The 22,897-nt window shown below is 36.2% G+C and overlaps 4 protein-coding genes across 5 annotated transcripts; 1 reads left to right on the forward strand and 3 right to left on the reverse strand.

The window, feature by feature from the left end:
- Positions 1 to 977: 977 nt before the first annotated feature.
- LOC116011010 (14-3-3 protein 9-like) lies at positions 978 to 4,688 on the reverse strand. Its single transcript, XM_031250503.1, has 7 exons — positions 4,528 to 4,688; positions 3,840 to 4,146; positions 3,648 to 3,735; positions 2,869 to 2,978; positions 2,561 to 2,709; positions 1,488 to 1,543; positions 978 to 1,388 (listed from the first exon to the last, which is right to left on the reverse strand). Exons 1-7 carry the CDS (start codon positions 4,595 to 4,597, stop codon positions 1,386 to 1,388), a joined length of 783 nt encoding a protein of 260 aa, XP_031106363.1. The 5' UTR covers positions 4,598 to 4,688; the 3' UTR covers positions 978 to 1,385.
- A 1,492-nt stretch (positions 4,689 to 6,180) lies between these two features.
- Positions 6,181 to 7,577, reverse strand: LOC116011247 (heavy metal-associated isoprenylated plant protein 28). The gene is made up of 4 exons (XM_031250793.1): positions 7,556 to 7,577; positions 7,088 to 7,144; positions 6,845 to 6,920; positions 6,181 to 6,679 (listed from the first exon to the last, which is right to left on the reverse strand). Exons 2-4 carry the CDS (start codon positions 7,091 to 7,093, stop codon positions 6,303 to 6,305), a joined length of 459 nt encoding a protein of 152 aa, XP_031106653.1. The 5' UTR covers positions 7,094 to 7,144; positions 7,556 to 7,577; the 3' UTR covers positions 6,181 to 6,302.
- A 260-nt stretch (positions 7,578 to 7,837) lies between these two features.
- LOC116011350 (phosphoenolpyruvate carboxylase, housekeeping isozyme-like) lies at positions 7,838 to 13,834 on the reverse strand. Its single transcript, XM_031250905.1, has 11 exons — positions 13,558 to 13,834; positions 13,268 to 13,449; positions 12,196 to 12,587; positions 11,873 to 11,957; positions 11,146 to 11,368; positions 10,809 to 10,912; positions 10,625 to 10,712; positions 10,257 to 10,411; positions 9,017 to 10,015; positions 8,537 to 8,923; positions 7,838 to 8,283 (listed from the first exon to the last, which is right to left on the reverse strand). Exons 2-11 carry the CDS (start codon positions 13,430 to 13,432, stop codon positions 7,987 to 7,989), a joined length of 2,895 nt encoding a protein of 964 aa, XP_031106765.1. The 5' UTR covers positions 13,433 to 13,449; positions 13,558 to 13,834; the 3' UTR covers positions 7,838 to 7,986.
- A 2,724-nt stretch (positions 13,835 to 16,558) lies between these two features.
- On the forward strand, positions 16,559 to 17,584 carry LOC116011420. Of its 2 annotated transcripts, none has more exons than XM_031250981.1 (2): positions 16,559 to 16,863; positions 16,958 to 17,584. In XM_031250981.1, exon 2 carries the CDS (start codon positions 17,013 to 17,015, stop codon positions 17,568 to 17,570), a length of 558 nt encoding a protein of 185 aa, XP_031106841.1. In that variant the 5' UTR covers positions 16,559 to 16,863; positions 16,958 to 17,012; the 3' UTR covers positions 17,571 to 17,584. The 2 variants fall into 2 exon arrangements, with proteins under 2 accessions (XP_031106841.1, XP_031106842.1); XM_031250982.1 differs by having other exon boundaries at positions 16,961 to 17,584.
- Positions 17,585 to 22,897: the final 5,313 nt, after the last annotated feature.

Here is a 22,897-nt window from a genome sequence, read left to right on the forward strand (position 1 = left end):
TTTTTTTTTGAGAGTATTTAAAATTTTAAAAAAAAAAAGTTTCTTTGCACTTTTCCTTCCCATAACCAAAGGATTTATAAGAAAAGAGAGAAAATGTGTTCCTCAATTTATTTTAAAATGTAATTATATCGTCATTAAAAAACAAATTTAAATAGATACACGAACTTGGTAACAAAAATTCAATCAACTCTTATCATTTTTTTTAAACATTTACTTGACACAACATTATTATTAAAATTTAAGTAAACTCAACCACAAGAAAGACTGAAAGATGAAGAAAGTGCCTGCCATGGCAGTCTGCACCTTGGGCAATTGTGGAGATTTATTATTATTATTATTATTATTATTATTATTATTATTATTATTATTATTCACAATTATTATAAAAAAAAAAATCACACCTCACATTCTTATTTTCAGAATTTCAGAATAGCCAGCAAGTGCGAACATAAAAAGTAATTATAATAAAATTAAAGGTTGAAATCTAAAGTAAGAGGAAGAGTAAGATTTTAGTGGGAACATCTATGTGTATTCCAATTGCTTAGTGGTCTGAGAACTTAATTCGCCAATCGAATCTCCTATACAAAACAACTAATATTACGAGTACAGAGTACTAAAAATAAAATTAAAACCCAGTACCTTATAACATGACAAGTGACAACATCAGTGTTATTTTCCATAAAAAAAGTTCCAAGTTTGAAACCCATCCCAATCAAGTTGGCATGAAACTCATTTAATATCAGCACAACAGTGGAGCAGATCAGCAGATATGTAATATGTTCTCATATAAGCCAAAAATGCTCAATAAACAGCTCATACACTAATATCACTAAAATTTTGCTTTCTATTCCTGAAACCGTCCGTACATTATTCACTCATGGATTAAAAGATATTTGTTCACAGACTAGGATTATAGAAGATCCTTAACTGGAGCGTTTTAGATTATTGGTGTTATGGATGTCATTATTCACCATAACTATGCAAAACCAAAATTGTGCTCTACTTATTATCATAAAAGCGACGAAGAAATTGTTGAACTATAAGGCTGAGAGCCTGAGACAACATGCGAAAAGCTAAAATGATCAGTTGGACTCTGGACTCTGGTAGTCTTCTGAAAAAAAATAAAACCACCTATAGGCCAAAACCAATCTTCTAAACACTATTGACAGTCACTATACGAGGAGGAGAAGCATGGGGATGCATGCAGCAAATCACACACCTTATATCAACATCCAACATGAAAAACAAAACAAGTCACAACAAGACACGACAGTGAACAACATCATCGATATCTATAATGATTTTTAAGACAGACATCCCCTGGTGTATCCTCAGCCACCCCCTTCTCCAGAAACACGTGTGATGTTCTAAGCATCTTTAACACTTCACTGCAAAGAGAACAGCACAAAGGCATTGTCAAATGAGTAGGAAATACAGTATCAAAAATCACAATGGAGAAGAGCATTATGAGATGTCTGACAACCCACCTCTGCATCCCCAGCTCCTCCCGCTTTTTTTGCAGCATCCCCTGTTTGGGTATCTTCTGTTCAAATTTGAATAAGAACATTTTAGTGATAATATCAAAGGACAATTTATGCTATCCATGACTCTATGAAATAAAATTTTGGTTATTATAAAGATTTTTTTAAAAATAAAAATAATAAACAGATAAGGGGCTCGGGCACACCCAAGGTTGCAGGTTGCATTTTTATGATCATTACTCTGAAAGAACAACCAATAAAGCAATATTTGCTAAATGAGATAATATTCCGTGGCACTAGCCAAGTGCATATAAATATCAAGCTCAATATTTCCAGTCAAATATTATCTCCTTCAAGGAAGCAAAAAATTCCTCACTTGGAATTTGGAAAAGCATCAATGCAGTTGTGACAAATGGCCAAAGACCTTACCAGAATGTCTGAAATACAACAAGCTAGGTTATTGAAAGGCTCTACTGCATTTACTACAAAGGTTCTCTTTCTTCCTAAGCAGAGTTCCCAAAAGAATGGTGCAAGTACATATTAATACCTACCTCTACCTAAACATGCACTACCTCAAGTCTACAAATAAAGCTCAATTAAAAAAATAAGTTTTAATGCAACTTTTATACTCCGTATGTAGATCTTCATCTTTTCATGTATTGATCCCAATTACACCAATGAAATGGCTTAAGGTTCAACTTTGAAAACTGTTACTACATATTAAATACTGTAAGGTGGCATCATTTACTATCAATTTATTTCTACTATATTTCTCTAAGGGAGTTGATGCAATGTCAACTATATAGTATATACGCATAATTTTATTTCATTGGAAGTGCATGTTTCAAATTCTTGCATGTTAAGGTACAGATTTTTATAAGTTGATAAAATGAAAAGACTAGGTATAGCTGAATTGTTTCTGAACTCAATACATAGAAAAAGGGGTGGTACACTGAGTTCAACTCAAGCATATGAAATTAAGAACATTTGTTAAAATATTAGGCATCAAGAAATGATTTGGAAAAATTAGATTGCTTAGCAAATGAATGAAATCTTGAGAAAACTAAAAATGTATTTACCAGCATCCTCCGGGATGTCAGAGGTCCATAAGGTAAGATTGTCCCTCAGAAGTTGCATTATCAAGGTGCTATCCTTATATGACTCCTCATTGAGGGTATCCAGCTCAGAAATTGCTTCATCAAAAGCCCGCTTTGCAAGGTGGCAAGCCCTAAATATAAAATAAAAATAAATGATTCAGAATTATCCCAAAAAAAAAGAAAGAAAGAAAGAAAGAATAGTGTCTCAGCAGATTAGTAACATATTATATACTCAATCATAAAAATAGATTCTGCCATTATGGCCAAGACAATGATTGAGAGAGGAGAACCTTTCAGGGGAGTTCATGATCTCATAGTAGAAAACAGAGAAATTCAAAGCCAAACCCAGGCGAATGGGATGTGTAGGTGGTAAATCAGCCTCTGCTGTAGTGGTAGCAGCCTGTAACAAGTAGAGGAAAGATTAGGGGGCGTAGGAATGATCATGCATACACTTAGACAAACACCATAAGACATGGAGAGAAATAGGAATTCGAAGAAGAAGAAGAAGAAGAAGACAGAGAAAAGAAAATGAGGTAGATTTTTATATTAAATGCCAGTTGAGAACTATAACAAAATATAGCTTTTGCTCACATAAGCTTTCTGGTTTGTTTGAAGCATAAACAAGTAAATGGAAAAGTAAAAGTAAAAAGATTCAATAGGTTAACAATATTCTGGAGTGAGATATCAAAAGATACTCTGTATTCCAGATCAAATATAACCAAAATTCAAAAGTATCTTTCATCATACAATAAATCCAGTAAAACTTACTTCTACTATGTCAACCATCAGGTCAATAAAATCTTTAAGAACTTTACATTCTTTTTGCAGCTATTCAAGTCTTATATTTAGAACATCAATATGTTTTCTTAAGTTTCAATGTCTCAAAATGAAATAAAATTTTGAACTGACTGCAATCCAAAAGAAGTGATACTCTGATTGCATAATGAGCATGATGCCCTCAACTTAAAATGATGACATTAAATAAATATCACCCCACCCCCCCACCCCACAAAGAAAAAAGAGCAGGAAAATGTGAAGTCGTGAAGAACAAGTACTAGAGATTCTATACCTCATACGCTTTTAGTGAAAGATCAGCAACCTCTCTCTTGTCATCACCAGTTTTGAATTCTGCAAGATACCGGTAATAATCCCCTTTCCTGCAGCCAAAAGTTAAAACAAATGAACAACTATTCAAAATAGGAAAACATCAAAGGCAAAATTTGATAGAAACAGTCAATAAGAGTTCAAGTAAATCTCTCACATCTTATAATAAAAGACATTTGATTCACCAGCAGTACATGATGGGATAAGATGCTCATCCATCAAAACCATGATATCATTGCAGATGTTGGTAAGCTCAGTCTCCACTTTTTGCCTGTACTCCTTGATCCTCTTAACATTCTGCTCATTCCCTCTGGAATCTTCCTTTTGCTCAATGGATGACAAGATCCTCCACGATGCTCTCCGAGATCCCACCACATTCTTGTACCCAACAGAGAGCAAGTTCCTCTCTTCCACAGTTAATTCCAAATCCATTTTTGCCACATTCTTCATGGTTTCCACCATTTCTACCAAAGTTCAGAACAAATTTTCCTAATTAGATTTACTTAAAATACCGAAAAATAAATAAATATCCAACTGCCATTCCAATTCCTATAGATAGTAGTAAACATGTTCTTTTAACTTGAAATCAAAAAGTTGTTAGATACGGAGAAGTAATTTTAATCAAGAAATAAGCTGCAATGTAAAAGTTAACACAGTGGAAGGTCGAAACAATTCGGATATTTTGATTCTTTTGGATCTTTTAAGCAGAATCGACTAACAAAAATAAAACAACAACAACAACAAGAAAGAGATCTGCATCTAAATACATACATAAAACGTGCATATACATACAAATAAATACATATAGACGGAGAAATAGAAATGTGCGGAGTGGGAACCCTAACCATCGTAGCGCTCAGCTTGTTCAGCTAGCTTGGCGAGATAGACTAAGTTATCGCGATCTTTGGAAGCCATAGCTGATCGGTATCAGAGGTTTTTGGCAGGTGATAGGGTTTAATCGACGACGAGATTTGACTGGCGAAGCGAACGAACAAATTTGAGCGAATATGAGATACGGACACGGGACATGTAATATTATATTTGAGAAAAGGGGGCTGCGATGATTGCGAATAATTTCAGTATACCCCATCAACTTCTTTTGTCTATCAATTTGACCCACATGAAGTCTAATTTTTTCTGCAAGCTCTCTTTGGATTATAATTTTTTATTAATTCAGTTTATAATTTCTTCTTCTTTTTTTTGAGTACTACCGACTCTGCTGCGACCTTCCATTTAGGAGAGTCACAGCTATGATGCTTGACCACAAGATCTTTGGCAAGTTTAAAATTTATATATATTATAGGGTTTAGAATTTTGATTAGCCAGTATTATATTATAATTATATATATATAAGAAGAATTAGGTTATGTAAAGTCTCTTCAAATCTTTAAATGATGATTTTGGTCAATAGTAATAATTAATATAGTGTTCAATTTTATTAGTTGAATCATATTGTGTTTCGTGATGATGAATCAAGCTTGTACTTAAGTTGAAAGAAACTCTCGTGCATCTCATCGTAATGATGACTTTAATGAGTAGATAAATAATAAATGGATGAAGGAAGGAATTATTAAATTTAAAAGGTTATTTCTTTCGTAAATTCTATGTAAAAAAAATGAAATTACTACATGCATTCATGTTTCTTGAAATTTTATGGACTTCCGTAATAAGTATCACCGGTTTGGTTACCAAAAATGTTGTTAGAGTTACATCGGTCATGCTTGTAGTAGTTGTAGGACAAAGATGGCGACTTAGAGGTGCAACGAAAAGTCACCGAACCGACGTAACCCTATTGGTGTCTCGTCGTGTACCGAAGGGCGTTAAAATTGCTCAATAATTATTGGCCAACAGTCACTAACAGCAGTCGGTTGCACCCACCATCCCTAACTACATTTATGTATGGGCACAATGACGCCTACTAGAGTCCTTGTCATCCATGTGGGGACAAAAAGGCATCCCACCCCACCCCCACCTACTTAATTGCACCCTAGCTAGACCCCTTCTTCTAAGTTTTTATACCTTGAGGTTTATACTTTATGTCTTCCCATACCTTGACACTGAAACGTCTCCCTTCACTTTATATCACATCCCTTTAATCTTTGAATTCTCACCGCTTAACTTTGATTCTTAACCCAATTTAATTACACTCCTAACTCTCTTTCCTCCTTACATATTCCATTGAACCTCACACCTAAGTCCTAACTCTCTTTCCTCATTATATAGTCCCTCGCCCATGAGTTCCCGAGTAACCATCATTTGGACCTAACTAATCATTCCATTAGTCCAATTAACTATGGACCTAGAGTTCATTCCCTCATCAGGTCCATTTTCAAACTTTTCATGCATCATAGTTATTCAAATTAACAATATTACTTTAATTTGCTTATAATATGTGTACATTTAAATGCTATGTGAGTTGTAATTTTTTAAATAGGGATAGCAATGAGAGGGACTATCAATTCTTGTCTTTGATAGGGAATAGATATAACTCTTTATTCTCATTCCCAAATTTTGCTTCTTTCATAAATTTAATACTCAAATAAAGGTAAACTGAAGTAAAAGAAGTGGAATTATTACATTACACGCATTCGTTTCATGTTTCTTGAAAGTAATTGGCAGGTCACATAATGGAACAAGAATGAGGGTTTTCGTCACTGAAAGTACCACCGATTCGACTACCAAAAATGTTGCCGGAGTTACCGCGACCCAATCGAAACGAGCGGTCAAAGTTATCGTAACCGTGCTTATAGTAGTTGTAGGAGGAAGATGGCGGCTGAGAGGTACAGTGAAAAGTTGCTGGACCACCGTAACTTTGTTGGGGATAATAACCAGCGACGTGATTGTTATGATTTACCATTTCGGGGTTGTTAAAGGGGAACTGCCAAATCTCAGCTCTTCGACCGGTCTTTCTCACAGTCTTGAGAACCTTTTTCTGGTCAGCCCATCCTGTGACGGTTACCTTTTGCATTGTCATGTCTATATCTACTTCATCCACCCCTAAAAATCACAATAATTTCATTAATTACTCATCACCCTTAATTTTAAAGCTTCATTACTAATCTATTACTATTATAATCATTCAACCAAAAGATCCCAAGTTTAAATAAATATTTTACTTTCTCTTATTTTGACAACAGTTAACAAACGTACAATAAAAATTACCTTTGAGTTTTTGGAGAGCCTTTCTAATCTTGCTCTCACATCCACCGCAATCCATATGTACTCGCATCTCTATGACCTAATTATGTTGATTCAAGTACATTAGGTACATAACACATTATAATCAATTAACTATTAAATCATAAAACTCTTTAATTGAACAATCAATCAATCAAAACACCTTATGTCAAACTAGATATTCACTGCCTTGAAAAAGAAAAGTTACACTCTAAATGGATCCATTACCGTCATCTTTGAGAAGTGAGTCTTCAATACTTTCCTTCTTCTGTGTTGCAAAACAAACTGCAGCGAAGATATATTTCAGTATGTATAAAACTTGGGTGAAATGGAAGGTCCTTTTCCCCTGTATATATAGATTATAGATAGAGGTTTCATTATTTTTGGATAAATTATGGTTGGGTCATTCAATGGGGAACTTGTGAAGTTATGGCCTTAAAAAATTAGTTTTTGCACCGACTTTTTCCCGTTTACTAAATTTGCAGCAAGGGAACGGTACGGTTGCGTTGCTCACGGGGCATGTGCTTGCTTTAGATGCCATGTGGGTTGTGGGGTTTAAGAAAGTGGACGGTATGGGTAATGCTTAATGTGTGCTGAGAAGTGCACGTGAGAAGGTAGCTCGTGCTTTAACCTATGTCTCATCACACTCACGAGTAACGCGCTTGATTCACGGAATGAAAAAAAAAAAATTTATACCTATTGTGTCGCCCATGCTTTGGCTAGGATACCGTAGTTGTATCTCAAGCTGGTCTTATTGCTCGGGGCATAGTTCCTCTTAATTGTATTTCAAAAAATTTCATGATTAATTAATATTATTTTAAGTTTTTCTTCAAAAAATATATATGTATATATTCTTTTGAGTGTATATATGTAAATGTAACATATGTTAACTGTAGCCACATTTTGAACTAAGGTCCATAATGCAAGGTGGGCCTTAGTCCATGGTATAAAAATTATGCAGGGGATTGCCTGATAAAATGGAGAAAAACAAGCCTGGGATTATGAAGATAAAAGAGTGTCTCTATATTTTGAGTTAATTATTCAGACAAAACATTATTCGATGATACACATGCTTATTGTATATGACACATCGTACAAACATCAGTTTTATGACTCTTCTTCAAAGCTTAACCGGTGTTCTGCATTCCAGCTGCAATTCCTTTCATGGTCAAGATGAGAGTGTCTTCCAGCCCGGGGGCATACTCGCTCGTGGGATTAAGCATCACCAGCTCGGCGGCTGGTTTGCTGGATTCCATGATCTCCTTGGATAGATGGGGCCTCACCTTCACGTTGTAGCTGGGGTCTCGGATGCGCTTAAGGGTGTAGGCTTGACACACGTTGAGCGTTGTGATATAGGAATCACGGAGCCTGAGCCTCTGCCTCAAGTAGGGATCTCCCTCGAGAAGATCCTTGTGTCCCGCGACCTAATGCACACACCAGGAAAACGAGAAGTTAGCGAGAGTTTGGATGCTATTGACTCGATTACAATGTAGTATATGTTCATAGCTACTTTCTCAACCAAATAAAGCACAAAGAGTCAATATCGCCTCCACTGAGGCTCGAACCCACCCTCTCCCATGAGTGCAACCAGGTGCCACTAGACAACAAGGTCTTTGGCATGAAAAGTTAGCAAGTTAGGACGCTGAAATGCCAGTGTGATTTTGTTATGATCTTTACCTGAAGGAGAAAGCTTTTTGATTCTTCGTATTTCGCCCTTAGCTCTTCTCCAAGGGGCCAAAGATCTTTGGACACTAAGAGATTATCGTACAATGCAGCAATACCCGGGTCTCCCTTCGCGAAAACCATCTCAACCAAGTCGATTGTCACTCTGAAGAAAGGCCACTCCCTGTACATGTCTTTTAGCATCTGGAGATTTCGGATATCCTTCTCGATAACATGCTTGAACGCAGACCCAAATCCAAGCCAAACGGGCAGATGGAACCTTGTCTGGGTCCAGGCGAAGATCCATGGAATTGCTCGAAGTGATTCAATTCCACCGCTTGGTTTCCTTTTCGCTGGTCGACTCCCAATGTTCATACGGCCATATTCTAATTCTGGTGTTGCCTGCAATGTTATAAAAATAAATAAATAATAAGGTAAGTATTATCCAAGCACAAAATTTTCTTGCTAATTAAGTGAAGCATGATATATACTTACAAGGCGGAAGTATTCAACGAATCGTGGGTTCTGGAAAACTACAGATCGGTACTCTTTTGTGGCAATAACTGACATCTCATCAAGAAGTGCACGCCATTCTGCCTTTGGAGCGACAGGAGGATGCATCCCGTGTTCGAGTGTAGCTGCTGTGTACCGCTGGAGCGTTCTGAAACACAAGTGTTCTTCCCCGAAAGACTGTTCGATGACTTCACCTTGAACAGTCACGCGAAGTGAGCCGTGAATCGTGTCAGGTGGCTGTGATAAAATAGCGAGATGAGTTGGACCGCCCCCTCTTCCAACGGTGCCTCCTCGACCGTGAAACATTGTAAGCTTAACCCCGTATTGTTTCGCCACCTTCACGAGCTCCTCTTGAGCCTTGTACAATTGCCAGGCCGCTGAGAGACGACCAGCATCCTTACCTGAATCCGAGTATCCAATCATGACTTCTTGCTTCCCGTTGATTCTATTCCTGTACCAATCTACCGAGAACAACCGAGCCACAGCAGCAGGAGCAGCCTCCAGATCGGCAAGCTTCTCGAACAACGGGACGACCCTCAGTGGATTTTTGACATGGCACTCGCGTTGTAAAAGCTCTACAGCAAGCACATCAGATGGAGCAGTGGCCATTGAGATAATATAGGCACCAAAATTATCTGACGGGAGCTCAGCAATAACATGAAATGTATCCAACACATCAGCAATCTCTTCAGTTTTAGGAAGATCGGGGCCAAAAAGAGGCCGTTTGCCACTGAGTTCAGATAAAAGCCATTCTTGCCTACGTTCTTCCGACCATTCTTTGTAAGATCCTATATCTAGATGCCTCGTGATAGCATCTAGAACATCAGTGTGACGATCTGATTCTTGCCGGATATCAAGTCTCACAAGTGATAGACCAAAGGTGGAAACTTGTCTCAGAAAATCAAGAAGGCTTCCATCAGCAATTGGGTGATCACCGCAAGCACATAATGATCTGTAGCACAGCTCAAGCGGCTCGAGAAACTGAAAGCCAAAACAAGAATAATATTTAGTCCACTCCTAATACCAAATACAAATATGCAAAACAGATTTTAATGAAACTTAAGTGCATTTCTATTTTTTTTTTCCCGTTGTTATGAACCCCCCTCTTCCCCTTGCGAAAGGGTTCTCAATTATTTCTTTTTTTTTTTTTTTGGTAATCCGAAATGTGAACCAAATTAAGGGACCTAAAGAAGTAACTTGTTAAGTTTCATGAAGGAGAAACCTGTTCAACATTGGTGAATGTTGTCTCTTCGGGAATATCAGAGTACCCATTTGCTAGTAACTGACGAGCACGCTCCCGCGTACTATACAGCTTGTCTCTAACATCAGAGAGAACAACTCGGTAAGGCTCATTTGGGGGAATTTGCTTCCAAAATTCTGCATAAATAAGAAACTCGAGTTTTAGAGAAGTCATCATCCAGACAACCTTACAGGGTTGGGGGTACAACACATAATTTTCCCTTCCAAGTTTCCTCGAGAGATAAAAGCAAAACTTAACAAGACTATCCCAAAGACAGTGGCCAATGTAACTGACACTAGAATAGTAGAATCTCAAAAGCTGAAAAATAAAATTGTAGAAAAAAAATATACCAATATAATGTTTGACATCTCTTTTTGAGGTCCTATGGAGTTCATCTGCACGAGCACGCAACTCATCATTGCAGCGCCACATTGAAAGCTGCCACAAACAGAGCAAGAACAAAAGATCATTATCAGAAACTTTGACAGTTACTAAAAGAGAGAAAACAAACACAGTTATTGCATGATCCATTACCTCAAACATAAGATCTTCAATCTGAGAGAAGTACACATTAGCAGCCATCATTCTAGCCAATAAGCATACATCCCTTGTAACTTCAGGAGTCACTCTAGGGTTGCCTGTAAATCCATCAGAGATTTCAGATGCATTTTACAAAAACCACACAACTGTACAAGTATACCAAATAGGAAAATAAAAAACTTGAAATTCATGTTCAATATTAATCCTTCAGTTTCACTCAAAAAAAAAATCACTTAATGAAATGTATATTTGCCCCTCAATTGGCTCAAAAGAATAAAAATAAAAGAAGGATACTTGTAAAATAATAATAGCAGTAGACTAGTAGTAGTACCATCACGATCCCCTCCCATCCAAGAAGAAAATTGAATAAGAGGAGCATTGTAAGGAACACGCTCATCTATTCCAATATTCTTCAAAGCAGTGTCAACTCGACGTAGGAACTTTGGCACTCCCTTCCATATTGTCTCATGGAAGTAACTCATTCCAGCCCTCATCTCATCTTGTGGAGTTGGTGGACTCCTCTTGATTTCATCTGTGCGAAATGCAGCTTGTATCTGTAGATAGTGAAAGAGCAAAATCACAACAATTATAAAATCACTTAGAAATGCAAGCAATATGGATCTCAGCTGCAGATATTTGCTGAAGTTTTTACAAGTTCTTGAAATACTATGAAAGTTAGCAGTTATTTATAGCAAAATTTCCATCCTTTTCAGCACTTAAAGATTAAGCAAAGTATACCAAAGTTTATAAACTTAAACTTCTATTTTAGAAAAATATAGGTACAAAGTTGAAATAAAGTACACATTGAACATAAAAGACAGTTTATATTTTTTCATAATTAAATGCTATTTCATAAGAGACAGTTGAAAGGCCAACTGGCAAAGACATTTGATGTTTCAAAATTATTGAATATAAAAGTTTTACCAAAATAAAACTTTCTGCTGGTAGTTGCATACTTGCATATACCAAGTAAAACATTAGAAAGTATTCTCAGAGGTTTAACACATCAATCATAAAAAGCACGTGATATCTAACAAAGTGCATTGTTGACCGCATACCTCTCTCTGTAAAGCCTCATCAAGCTCATGCTTATCATCAGGAGTGATATCTTTGGCATACAATTGTGTCAAACAATCTCGGATCCTGCAAACAGAACAATGAGAAAACAAAGTGTCAGTGATCAACATTTTTCCTCATGGAAGAAAACTTGGTAAACAAGTCCAGTAATATGTCAAAGATCTCTCGTTGAACAAAGAACACCACCGGGCCCCACCCCAAACAAAACATAACACTTGAGCATTAGGGAAGCAATCAAATAATAGGGCAGGAACAAGTGGTGAAACACTGATATTTGTAACTTAAATGAGTAAAATGTGCAAACCTTCCATGCTTTTGAAGCAAAGATCTGCGAACAGACTGAGTAGGGTGCGCTGTTAGGACCAAATCTACAGTCTGGTTCTTCAGAGCATCAAAGACTTCTTGGGGGGACTTGTTAAGTTGTCCAACAAGCCTCCTTAGCGTCTCTTCGATATCCGATTCAGTTGTTGCAGATGCCTCATCAGACAAGTCACATTTTTTTAACTTGCTCCTACGCCTGTAAGCTATCTGAACCTCCTCCGCAAGGTTGGCCAAGTTAAGCATGTTGGAAAAAGCTTTGGTAACAACAATAGAATCCCCAGCATCCAAACTAGTAATGACTCTCCCAAGCTCTTCCAACTTTTGAGTATCACGCTTCCCTTCATACTCTGCAGAGAGCTCATAACACTCTTGGACCTACCATACATCATAGCAGATAAACATAAGTTGCAACAATTTTCATCAAATATCTCTCTCAACTAACTATAGTAAGCATGGAAACTGCCAAAGCTTATGCTTTAAGCCATCAGCTTGTCCAAAGATATTCATAGCAGAAGTGAAAGATTGCCTCAGGAGGTAATCAATCAAAATTGAAAACTCGGGTATAAGATGCACAAGATGGCTAAGTTAAAGGCCTAAGGAAAAGAGTAGAAACATGGCAAACAGATTGGCAACTGTAAAAATCTCATCAGCACATAAAGATCTGTACTCTGTAGTGATTTCTATAAGCATTCATGGAGTAAGAAATTTCGCAGTGAAAATTCCAAAGTGGACATCTCCCTAATATAAAGGTAGTCACAAACAATTACCAAATCAATTAACCCACAAGCAACAAAGTCAACAAAGTAAATTTCTATGCATTCCTTGAAGAATTTCATTACTCCATTGAAATTCTAAATTCTGCTAATACCATAGATAAATGTTAATACCCAACTGAAGTCAACAAAGCTCAATAATCAACTCAATTTCAAGCATACGAATCACACATTAACATTAAAAAACCAATCTCACTACTCTGACACTCCTCAAGAGTCAAAACATCACAAATCCAGGAAAAGGGTTGAAAGCAAAGAGGAAAAAGAACAAATCTTTAGTACCGTCTCACGAATGTCTTCACCATGCAAATCCTGCAGGATATCCAGAAAGCGATCGAGCAAGAGGGCATCGTACTCCACGAGCTTGTCATCCTCCGAGACCTTCGCAGGAGCCAGTAGCCTCAGCTGCGCGTCAATCGACGCCATCTTCTCAAGATTCCTACTCATTTTGCTTCTCACCTTCACTGCAAAACAGTATTTATATATAGCAAACTTAATACCCCGATTTTCCCCAAGTCCTGTGAGTCAAATAAAGAAAAAACAAAAAGACCGATGGAGTAGAAAAAGGGTACACGAGAATTGAGCTGATTGGTTCGTCTAGACGCTTCTTTCTCCTTTCTCACCCAACAATCACGCAGAAAAAACTGGGTCTTTCACGGTCTGAAGATTGACCCCTGAAAAATTAGCGATGATATATATGTGTCCCCCGATTGTCACGAAAGAAGACACCAGAAACAAACAGGTTGAGAAGAAGTAGACTTATTACAGATCACGGGGAAGAAGAGTTTGGGTAGGGAGCGAATTTATAGAAGTTGTGGACACAATAGGATTTGATTCGCCGATCGCTCCGTTTGAATATTCAGTCAGTCTCCGTTACTTCTATCGTTTTCACCGGCGAATCAGATTTTCGGCTTTACACGTAGTTTTACCAATTACTCCGTACTTATTTACTGTTTTCTTTTTAAATAATCAAATTTATTATCGAAAAAAAGTCAATAAACTAACCTAACCTGACAAAATGTAATCTTATAGGACTACTATATGTCTATATCTACAAACAAGGTTGGATATATATTTAAAGATACAATAATAAAATAATACAAATGTTTTAAAATTTGATTTGATAACAATTTTAAAACATTAAATCATGTCCAATTGCACTTTTAATTGTGAGAAAAATACAAAATTGTCGTTGTGTGAATCAAATATGGATGGTTCAATCATTTAATTGAAATATTCATGTTAATTATTATTTTATTTAATTAACATGTATTTTTACATGACATATTGCATGTGTATGGAAAATTCTAAGATGTTAACTGAACTAGTTAGATATAATTAAAAGTGAGTGTGAAAAGTTTTGAAGTTTGTACAACAATGTCCTCATTTCATTAAACTTAGTACAACTTTCAAATTTTTTTTGAATTGTGCCTGGTACATTAATTAACTCATGACTTTTATGTACGAAAGTCATGCATATTTCACCCGACCACGTGATTCACTTAGGTTAGGAGTAATAATTAAATTTATATATAAATTTTATTACATGAACTCTCCATCTCTATTCTCTCATTGTTATGTCCTGGTGTAGCAATGAATGATGCATTATTTTTATTAAATTAAAAAAAAAATTGAGGAGTTCAAATAACATTTTTCTTTGTATATATGGGTGCCGTGTGACTCAGGCAATATACATATACAAATAGGTGCCATGTGACTCAGATTGCCTGCGTCACGCATGCATTCTCCCCAGCCTATACTATATTAGGTTTGTCTCAAATCTGTACACCCAACCTTGCTTCCTTTATCACGTCTTTTCAATCCTAATTAAAATAGGTTACTCCTATGACCACCACCCTACAAGGAAACAAACAACAATGTGGTCATGATGACCAAGAAGTCCAATACCACTATTCTTGTTTCATGTATGTATCTCGTTTTGTATATCTACTATATACGGAGTATTTGAATAATGAGTATTCATTTTATCCAAATACCTGGTAGTTTGATGACATCACTGTTACCACTTCAAACAAGATGTTACATGTACGAGTCTCATCCCAATCAAGGATGTTGGCATTATCATGTTAAACAGAAACAAAAGCAAAATAGGTCAATTTAAACCCTTTAAAGAACACTCCACAAATTATAAATCCGGACGAGAATGATCATAATGTATTGTCATTTAATTTACATTGAAGTTATCTTTATTCCCAATAGATGTAGTGAGTGATGTACGTTGTGATAAAAACATTAGGCATTCCCAAGGTTGGCCTCAACTTGCCAACTCGCTCGGGCCCAAGAGGTCGGTTCGATGAGGTTCGTAGGCTCGACCAAAGGCTTTGTCAAGCAAAGACTGTAAGTTTGTATCCACCCGCCCTGAGTAGGGGTGCTTGTTACGTAAGGATGCCAAGTATAAAATGAGTCATTTTGTTCTCATTAGACACAACTTGTTTTCATCTAGACATATCTTGTACTCTCATTACACTAACAGCATAATACAAGCAGGTAATTTGTCCCCTTCAAACTTTATAGTTTATACCTTATATTTATTTCCTTTAATTAATTGGTTTGAGTTAATTTAGGCCTCGAATTAATTAGTTATATCAATAATTATGTTTTCTTCTCCCAAATAACCATGTTTTCTTGACACTATATTTGTGTGTTGGATGCGTGAGCCATAGTGTATGTTGGGATAACCCATTTCGTATAGGCTCAAATGGTGAAGACTGAAGAGGTAATCAGACCCAAATATTTGAAGTTATATTACATAATTTAGACAATATAAACAAATTCTTAAAAATGTGTGGAAGAAAACATTTCAACTGATAGCAAAAGTTAAAGTCACATTTCTTAACCCAACCAAACATCATATAGGAAACATAACTAGATGATTTTGTCGGGTTGTAAATTGTAATACGTGGAAGGAGGAATTTTGTTGTTATTCAGTTTTTTTACCGCAAGTTTAGCACGATATTGAGGCTCAGTACAATTTGCAATTGATGCCGCGTGGAATGAAGTGAAGAGTGAGAATACTAATTTGTGAACCAAATGGTATTGTGAAAGAAGGTTGTCGCCTTGTCGGCGAGGAGATGAAGTAGGGGAAGTGGGCCAAAGTGATGGATTCTTTGGACCAAATGTGAATGGACCTTTGTGGAATCGAAAAGTCATTTGTCAATTGTGTGATGGATTCCTAAGAGTTGCATGTGAGGAAGAGTAGAAATCCTTTAAAATTGCATTGGAGCAAAAAAAGAAAAACCAAAAAAAAAATAAAAATCACATTACCTAATATTCGGGGAAATGGGATTAAAGAATATGCCAAAAAAAAACCTATAAAGCTTATAAAATTAAGAGCAAATTGCCATTTTGGTCCACTGACTATAGGGGTCCTCTTAATTTTAGTCCACGACTTTCAAAAGTGTTAATTGCATACCATGACTTTTCAATTTGTATCAACTTTGGTCACTCCGGCCAAATTGCGCCGAAAAATTTTAAAAGTTAAAATAATGAGAGTATTTTAGTCATTTCACATTTTCTTCTTCTTCTCCAGGGAATTCTTCTTCTTCTCCGGTGACCCCTCGGAGAAGACCATTTTGTGTCATGTTGACGATGAAGGAGACGGCGACGACGGTGGTTAGGAGCTGCTGGCAACCAAATATGGAATTTGCAGGTCCCCCCTAAAGTTAAAATTTTCTGCTGGCAACTTGTTTCGTCTGTTTTACCCACACGTGATGCGCTGCTGTCTAAACATGTTCCATGCAATTTGTACTGCCATATGTGTGAACAAGAGCTGGAGACCGCAACTCATTTGTTTGTGGACTGCCCGGTTGCTGCTGCTGTTTGGACACGTATGGGGCTGCCACCAGTGAGTAATCAAGGTACTGTGCAAGCTTGGTTTTTTGAGTTAATTTCCATTCTTGATGATGAGCTGTCTTCTCAATTTGTTATGATTTTATGGGGATTATGGGGCAGTAGGAATGACAAAGTATGGAAGGGAATTTCATTCTCTAGCTCTAATGTCACGAACATGGCTCTATCCTTCCTTAAGAACTGGAGAGGTGCAAACATGCTGAATGTGGGGAGAACTGATGATGCACATGCATTGTGTAGGTGGAAATTACCATCCCTTGGTCGAGTGAAGCTAAATACTGACGCCGCTCTTGATGTGGAAAATAACGTGATGGGACTAGGATGGGTGTTACGGGATGATGGTGGAAGATTTTTGGCTGCGAAAGGGTTAAGGGTGGAGGGTACGTATGAGGTTAAAGTTGCAGAGGCGATATGTGTCAGGGAAGCCCTCAGTTGGTTGAAGGGGACAGGCATGGGAGACGTGGATGTTGAAATGGACTCACAATTGGTTTATTATGCTTTATGTTCTAGTTCTTTTAATTCTGCTTTTGGTTTTATTGTTGACGATGTTAAAGAAGTTGCATCCACGATTGATGGTGTACACTTCTATTTTGTTAAGCGATCTGCGAATCATGCTGCCACACTGTTGCTAGGGAAGCCGTTTCTGTGTCAGGTTGCGGGGAATGGTTTGATAGCCCTCCCCTTTATCTTGTTGGTTGCCTTGCTGCTGATTTAATGAATTAAGTATCTTCTTTCAAAAAAAAAGGTCAGAGTAGTTGCCAACTAGCAACTACTCTAACGTACGTGCCAATAAATGTTTGAAGAGCATACACTCCTGGCCTAGACGCGCATATTTTAACCATACCCCTAGCTTTCTCTCATTGGAATGCTCTAATAACTACAAAACTTGCCTTATGTTATTAAATCCTAGAATGTATTGAGTAAATAGTAATTTTGTAATTAAAAATGATTCATGCATTGATGCATATATGTTCTGGAATCTTCTGATCTAAATATTCTCTTGCAGTGCAAGTTGATACAGAACAGACGACAAATCAACTAAAAAGAAGAGTAAGTGGTAAACTGCTGACCAACATCTGTTCATTCAACTTTCGGATATTAAACCATGCATTGACAACAACTACTCATAACAATGCTATCATATCCATGCATGCATGTGGCTACAATGAATTAAAGCTAAACTACGTACATATATAGTACTTGTCCTAACGCTTCAACTAGTATCCACTTCACAACGTAACATTATTTTTCTTTGTCCTTTTAAACTAATGAAAAGTCAATCTTCAAAATAATTGGGCTGTGACATGTGGATGTCAATTGTCAACTTCTGATTTGCTGAAGAGTCGCAAAGGGAGGGGAAAATGTATGTTGATGTTTTTGGCCATAACCATGCAAACAACAAAAGAATTTTCTAAGATATTGCACTTATGATGACTCAATGGCTACAATATACTAATATCTCTGATTTATCTTTATATTATAACGTTCAATATTTTAAAACTAGTTTAAATTTTAACAAATTCAAAGTTCCACATGTTATAGTTTGATGGTATCTGATCTGTGAAGGTTCTTTAACTCCGATTAACAAAGTTTAAATTCAATATTTTAATTAATTAAAGAAAGTTAATTAACCTTCTTTTATTGAATCACATGCATGCCATAAAGATGATAAAGTATAGGTGTAGTGAACGGGAGTATAAAGAAAACTTATATGGAATGATAGATGATTCAACTTTAGTTTAAAGGTTTTTATTTCGTGGAATATATACTAGTTAGGTAGGATGATGAGTACCGTATGCATTTTATTAGAACTTTAGAAAAAGTTAAAAGAAAAAAATATTTAGTTAGTTGATGGGAAAAATGAGATTAGCTTTAAATTGTCTTAATACTTTCCAATGACTTTAATGCAAACTCTCTTTAAAAAAGCATACAATTCAACAACTTTTAAGTCACTAAATATATGTAGCTCAAGACATGAATATTTCTTAATGAAGTTTTCCCTTTGGTTTTCAAAAAAAAAAATATATATATATATATGTATCCACGCATTTGAATATTAGCTAGTGCAGCATGTCAATTTAGAAAAAATAAATAAATAAATAAATAAAAATTCTCCTTTAGTGGTAATGGTTTCTATTAAAAAAGTAATCCTTTTTAGCCTGTTGTGTTAGCCTGTTGTTCCTCAACAGGGTTGTAAAATGATACTTCTCGTCATAAGTAGCGAATAAATGGGTCGGGGCAAGGGATTCCAATAGAATTTTGGCAATTTTTGAAGACTTTTTGGTGGTTGAAAAAATAAGATTTCCAGCCCTGCTTTAGTTGCATTATTAACGAAGTAATTAATATGATTCGTTAGTGATATGATCAACTAACACAAAAGATTTGATACGAAGCTCCTCCTATAAGTACGAGTGTCTGTGTGAAAAGATGAGATCTGCTTATCTATCGCCTCTGAACAAGTCGGTGATGATAAGAAAGAAAACAATGAAATGAAAAGTTGACAATTCCCAAGCCTGGCCTGCTAGCATATGCTAAAATAATATTCTAAAATTCCAGTGGAAGGAATCTAATATTGGACATTTGGACCAACCACCACCACAATTAATTTACCATAACAAACATGTTTTAGTACTGATGGCGATTGAATTGATGCCGTCGAATATTCCTTTTATTACAACCAAACCTTTTTTTTTTAGGTTAATTAATGTTGGACCAGCAGCCTGATCTGATAATATAGTTTGAAATGTCTAGATAGGGGATGACTTTAACCAACATGTTTCAGCACCTCGTCCCTTAAGCATGAGGTTGGGGGTTCGATCCCTACCCATGTGAATGGAGCAAACCATTCGATCAGTTCCCTACCACTTAGTGTGCTGACCGTTGGGATGAGGGTTAGTCTTCTGGTTGTCGACTGGAGGGATACCTTTGGGTAAACCCAAAAAAAAAAATGGGATGATTTTTTATTTATTTATTTATTTTTCACATTTGGGGCTAAAAAAATCATTCCTAACTAATATTACATATATCAATATAAATATTACATTTTCATCATGACCCGACCTGTTTCATGGACAACAATAACATATATAAGTTTTTGCTCTATGCCATATATATATTAGGCCAAGTTTGAGTAATTATATTATTCATATGTTATGGGGAACTCAAGACTCAAAAGGCCGTTCCCTTGCGCACATATATATGGCCCATATATAAAACATTGATGTTGGTCTGTAATCACACACAAAGATACCCACCAATATGCAATCAAATACATATTCGGGCTTCAGATAGCTATTCAATTTGTAGTTAAATAGGGCTTATTAGGCTTTGGTTATTTATTTACTATTTTATCTACTGCACTGCAATTACAACTTTCCTTCAAAGTATAATAAAATAAATTGATTAAAAAAAGTTAAATTAGAGCAACAAGTTTCTCTATCCGATCCACATCTACCTTTATACTTTTGCTCAGTTTTTTAAGGTATGCAATAATCCTATTTTAACGGTGTTAATAATCACCCTTAATTATATCATTTTTAAAAGTACAATAATTAGACAGAGCTTGTGGTCTAGACGTCTAGTGCCACCCGGTTGCACTTTTATATGAAAGGTAATACGTGGCATCCGGTTGCACTTTCATATGGAAGGGGTGGGTTCGAGCCTCGGTTGCACTCACATATGGAACAGAATTATTCTGATTGAATGGCTCACGGTTTATCTCCTCCACCAAAGTATTAGGCAGGAATTCTAAGAGTCTTGAATTTTGACGGCATACGTACCTGATTTGATCTATTCCGGTATACGTACCCCGGTTAAAAGTATTAAAAGCCGGCCTTATTTTGGATTCAAAAAGACATTATTGCATAATAATAATTAAAACAAATGAAAGAGGTTGGAAGTCTTATCCTGTCGCAGCATCCACCCGGTATTCTCGCAACTAGTGGAATATAATCTCATGAATTGAAGCCTCCTGCTGCTGTTATTGTTTACACTCCGGCCCATATCTACTCTCCATCGATCTCCATATGCATATTGTTGTGTGTACTGTACGTGTGTACCATAAATAAGTTAATGATGTTATCGGCGATTCCGATGTGACAGCCGGGGAATCATCGGACCTCTCTCAGCCTTAACTAAACCTATTATTAGCATGGCCCCCGGCCCCGGCTTAGTTTCCACCTCACATGCATCAGATCAGATCATCAGTACGTACTACCAAAATTAGCCTACTGCCTGTTACCTCTGTTCTGTTCCAAACTGGAAAAAGGCAAATGATATAATTAGCCATTTCATTTTCAGAGTGTCCTGTGAGCGCAGCTTAGGGTTTGGGTAATTAAACAATATGCGTGCAATTAAGGTCTTTTAAAAAATAACAGCTCATAAATATTATATTGGATGGGTTATCTCAAAAATAAATATTATATTGGGTCGAGGAGAAGCATTGGGTTATCAATAATAGGGCGGGGTATAACTCATAAATCATAATGCATGACTAACCATTGTGTTTGGTTTTAACATTGGAATTAGAATTGAAATCAAATACTTGGTAATTAGAATGAAATTTTAGTGAATGTATTTTTCATGTTTGGTAGTATGTTGAAATTTGAATGATCACCAATTTTAATGTTTGGTTATGTATGACGTTATAATTGGAGTAAAAATATTAAAAATACGAAAAAAAAACAAAAAAAAAACAAAAAACAAAAAATCAAGGCAATTGATCTTAAGAGTGACAATATAGTGCATGGGGAGATGACGAAATGATTAGGCGATGAAATGATGAGGGGATAAGGCTGGATTAATGGAATAATACATAATTTAAATTATTAGGTAATGTATTGTGTAATTATAAGAGTAATCAAATCTTATACATGTGCTTTATAAAATTAACCAAACAATGTGTATAATTTTCATTCTCATTCCTTGTGTCTAACCCATGAACCAAACACGGTTGACAGGTTTGGCTATCAGGAATGAATATCAAAGTCAATGTTATTATTTGGTTAATTGACATGTTTTTAGAACATGCACTAGTGCACTACTATGGGTTTTGATTACCCTTAATTGCAAATTAAACCCATTCCCTAATAAAATAAGGGTTTCATTCCCTTTCTCCTCAGCCGCTTTCCCAACTATTAAGGATGTGTTTGGTTGACAGGTTTTTGTATAAGGTATGTGTATCAAAGTGATTGTTATTATTTGGTTGGTAGGTTTTTAGAATACTACTATGGATTTGGAATACCCCATTAATTGAAAAACACATACCCTTATTAAATAAGGGTTTCATTTCCCTTACTCCTTTATTCCCCAACTATTAATAATCATTCTCATTCCACCTTACTACCAAACATGCAAAATACTTTGACCAAAACCCATTACCGTTACCAAGTATTTGATACCCATACCGATTTCGATTCCCATGTGCGAACCAAACACACCCTAATAATCATTCTCATTCCACCATACTACCAAACATGAAAAATACTTTCACCAAAACACATTACCAATACCAAGTATTTGATACCAATTCTGATTCTGATTTTCATGTGCGAACGAAACGCACCCTTAGTTTGCATGAGAATAGGGTTGGTATGTAAAACAAGAAGTCATTTTCCTTTCCACACCAACACCACACCGGTACCACTACCATCACCACCACCACTACCACACCATCACCATACCACCACCACCACCACCACCACACCACCACCATGCATTATTATTATTATTATAAAATGTTGTTATATTCTAAACAAACTAATTAAAATATTTAAGTATATAATTCTACTCATTTTCCAGAAAATAAACCAAACACATAAAGACAGTTTTTTAAAATGCAACCAAATACTATAAATGAAAATGTTTATGGAAAATTGACTCATTTTCCATAAAATATTTTTAGAAGTCATTTTCCTAATTTCCAAACACACCCTTATAGAAGAAACCACATGCAGGTAAAAAAAATGTATAAATTAAGAACACTTCAAACTACAACTTCATCATATGGGACCCCCCACCCCACTACCAAGTTGAGTTGATGTC

Source organism: Ipomoea triloba, chromosome 2, assembly GCF_003576645.1.
Source record: "Ipomoea triloba cultivar NCNSP0323 chromosome 2, ASM357664v1".
Classification (NCBI taxonomy): domain Eukaryota; kingdom Viridiplantae; phylum Streptophyta; class Magnoliopsida; order Solanales; family Convolvulaceae; genus Ipomoea; species Ipomoea triloba.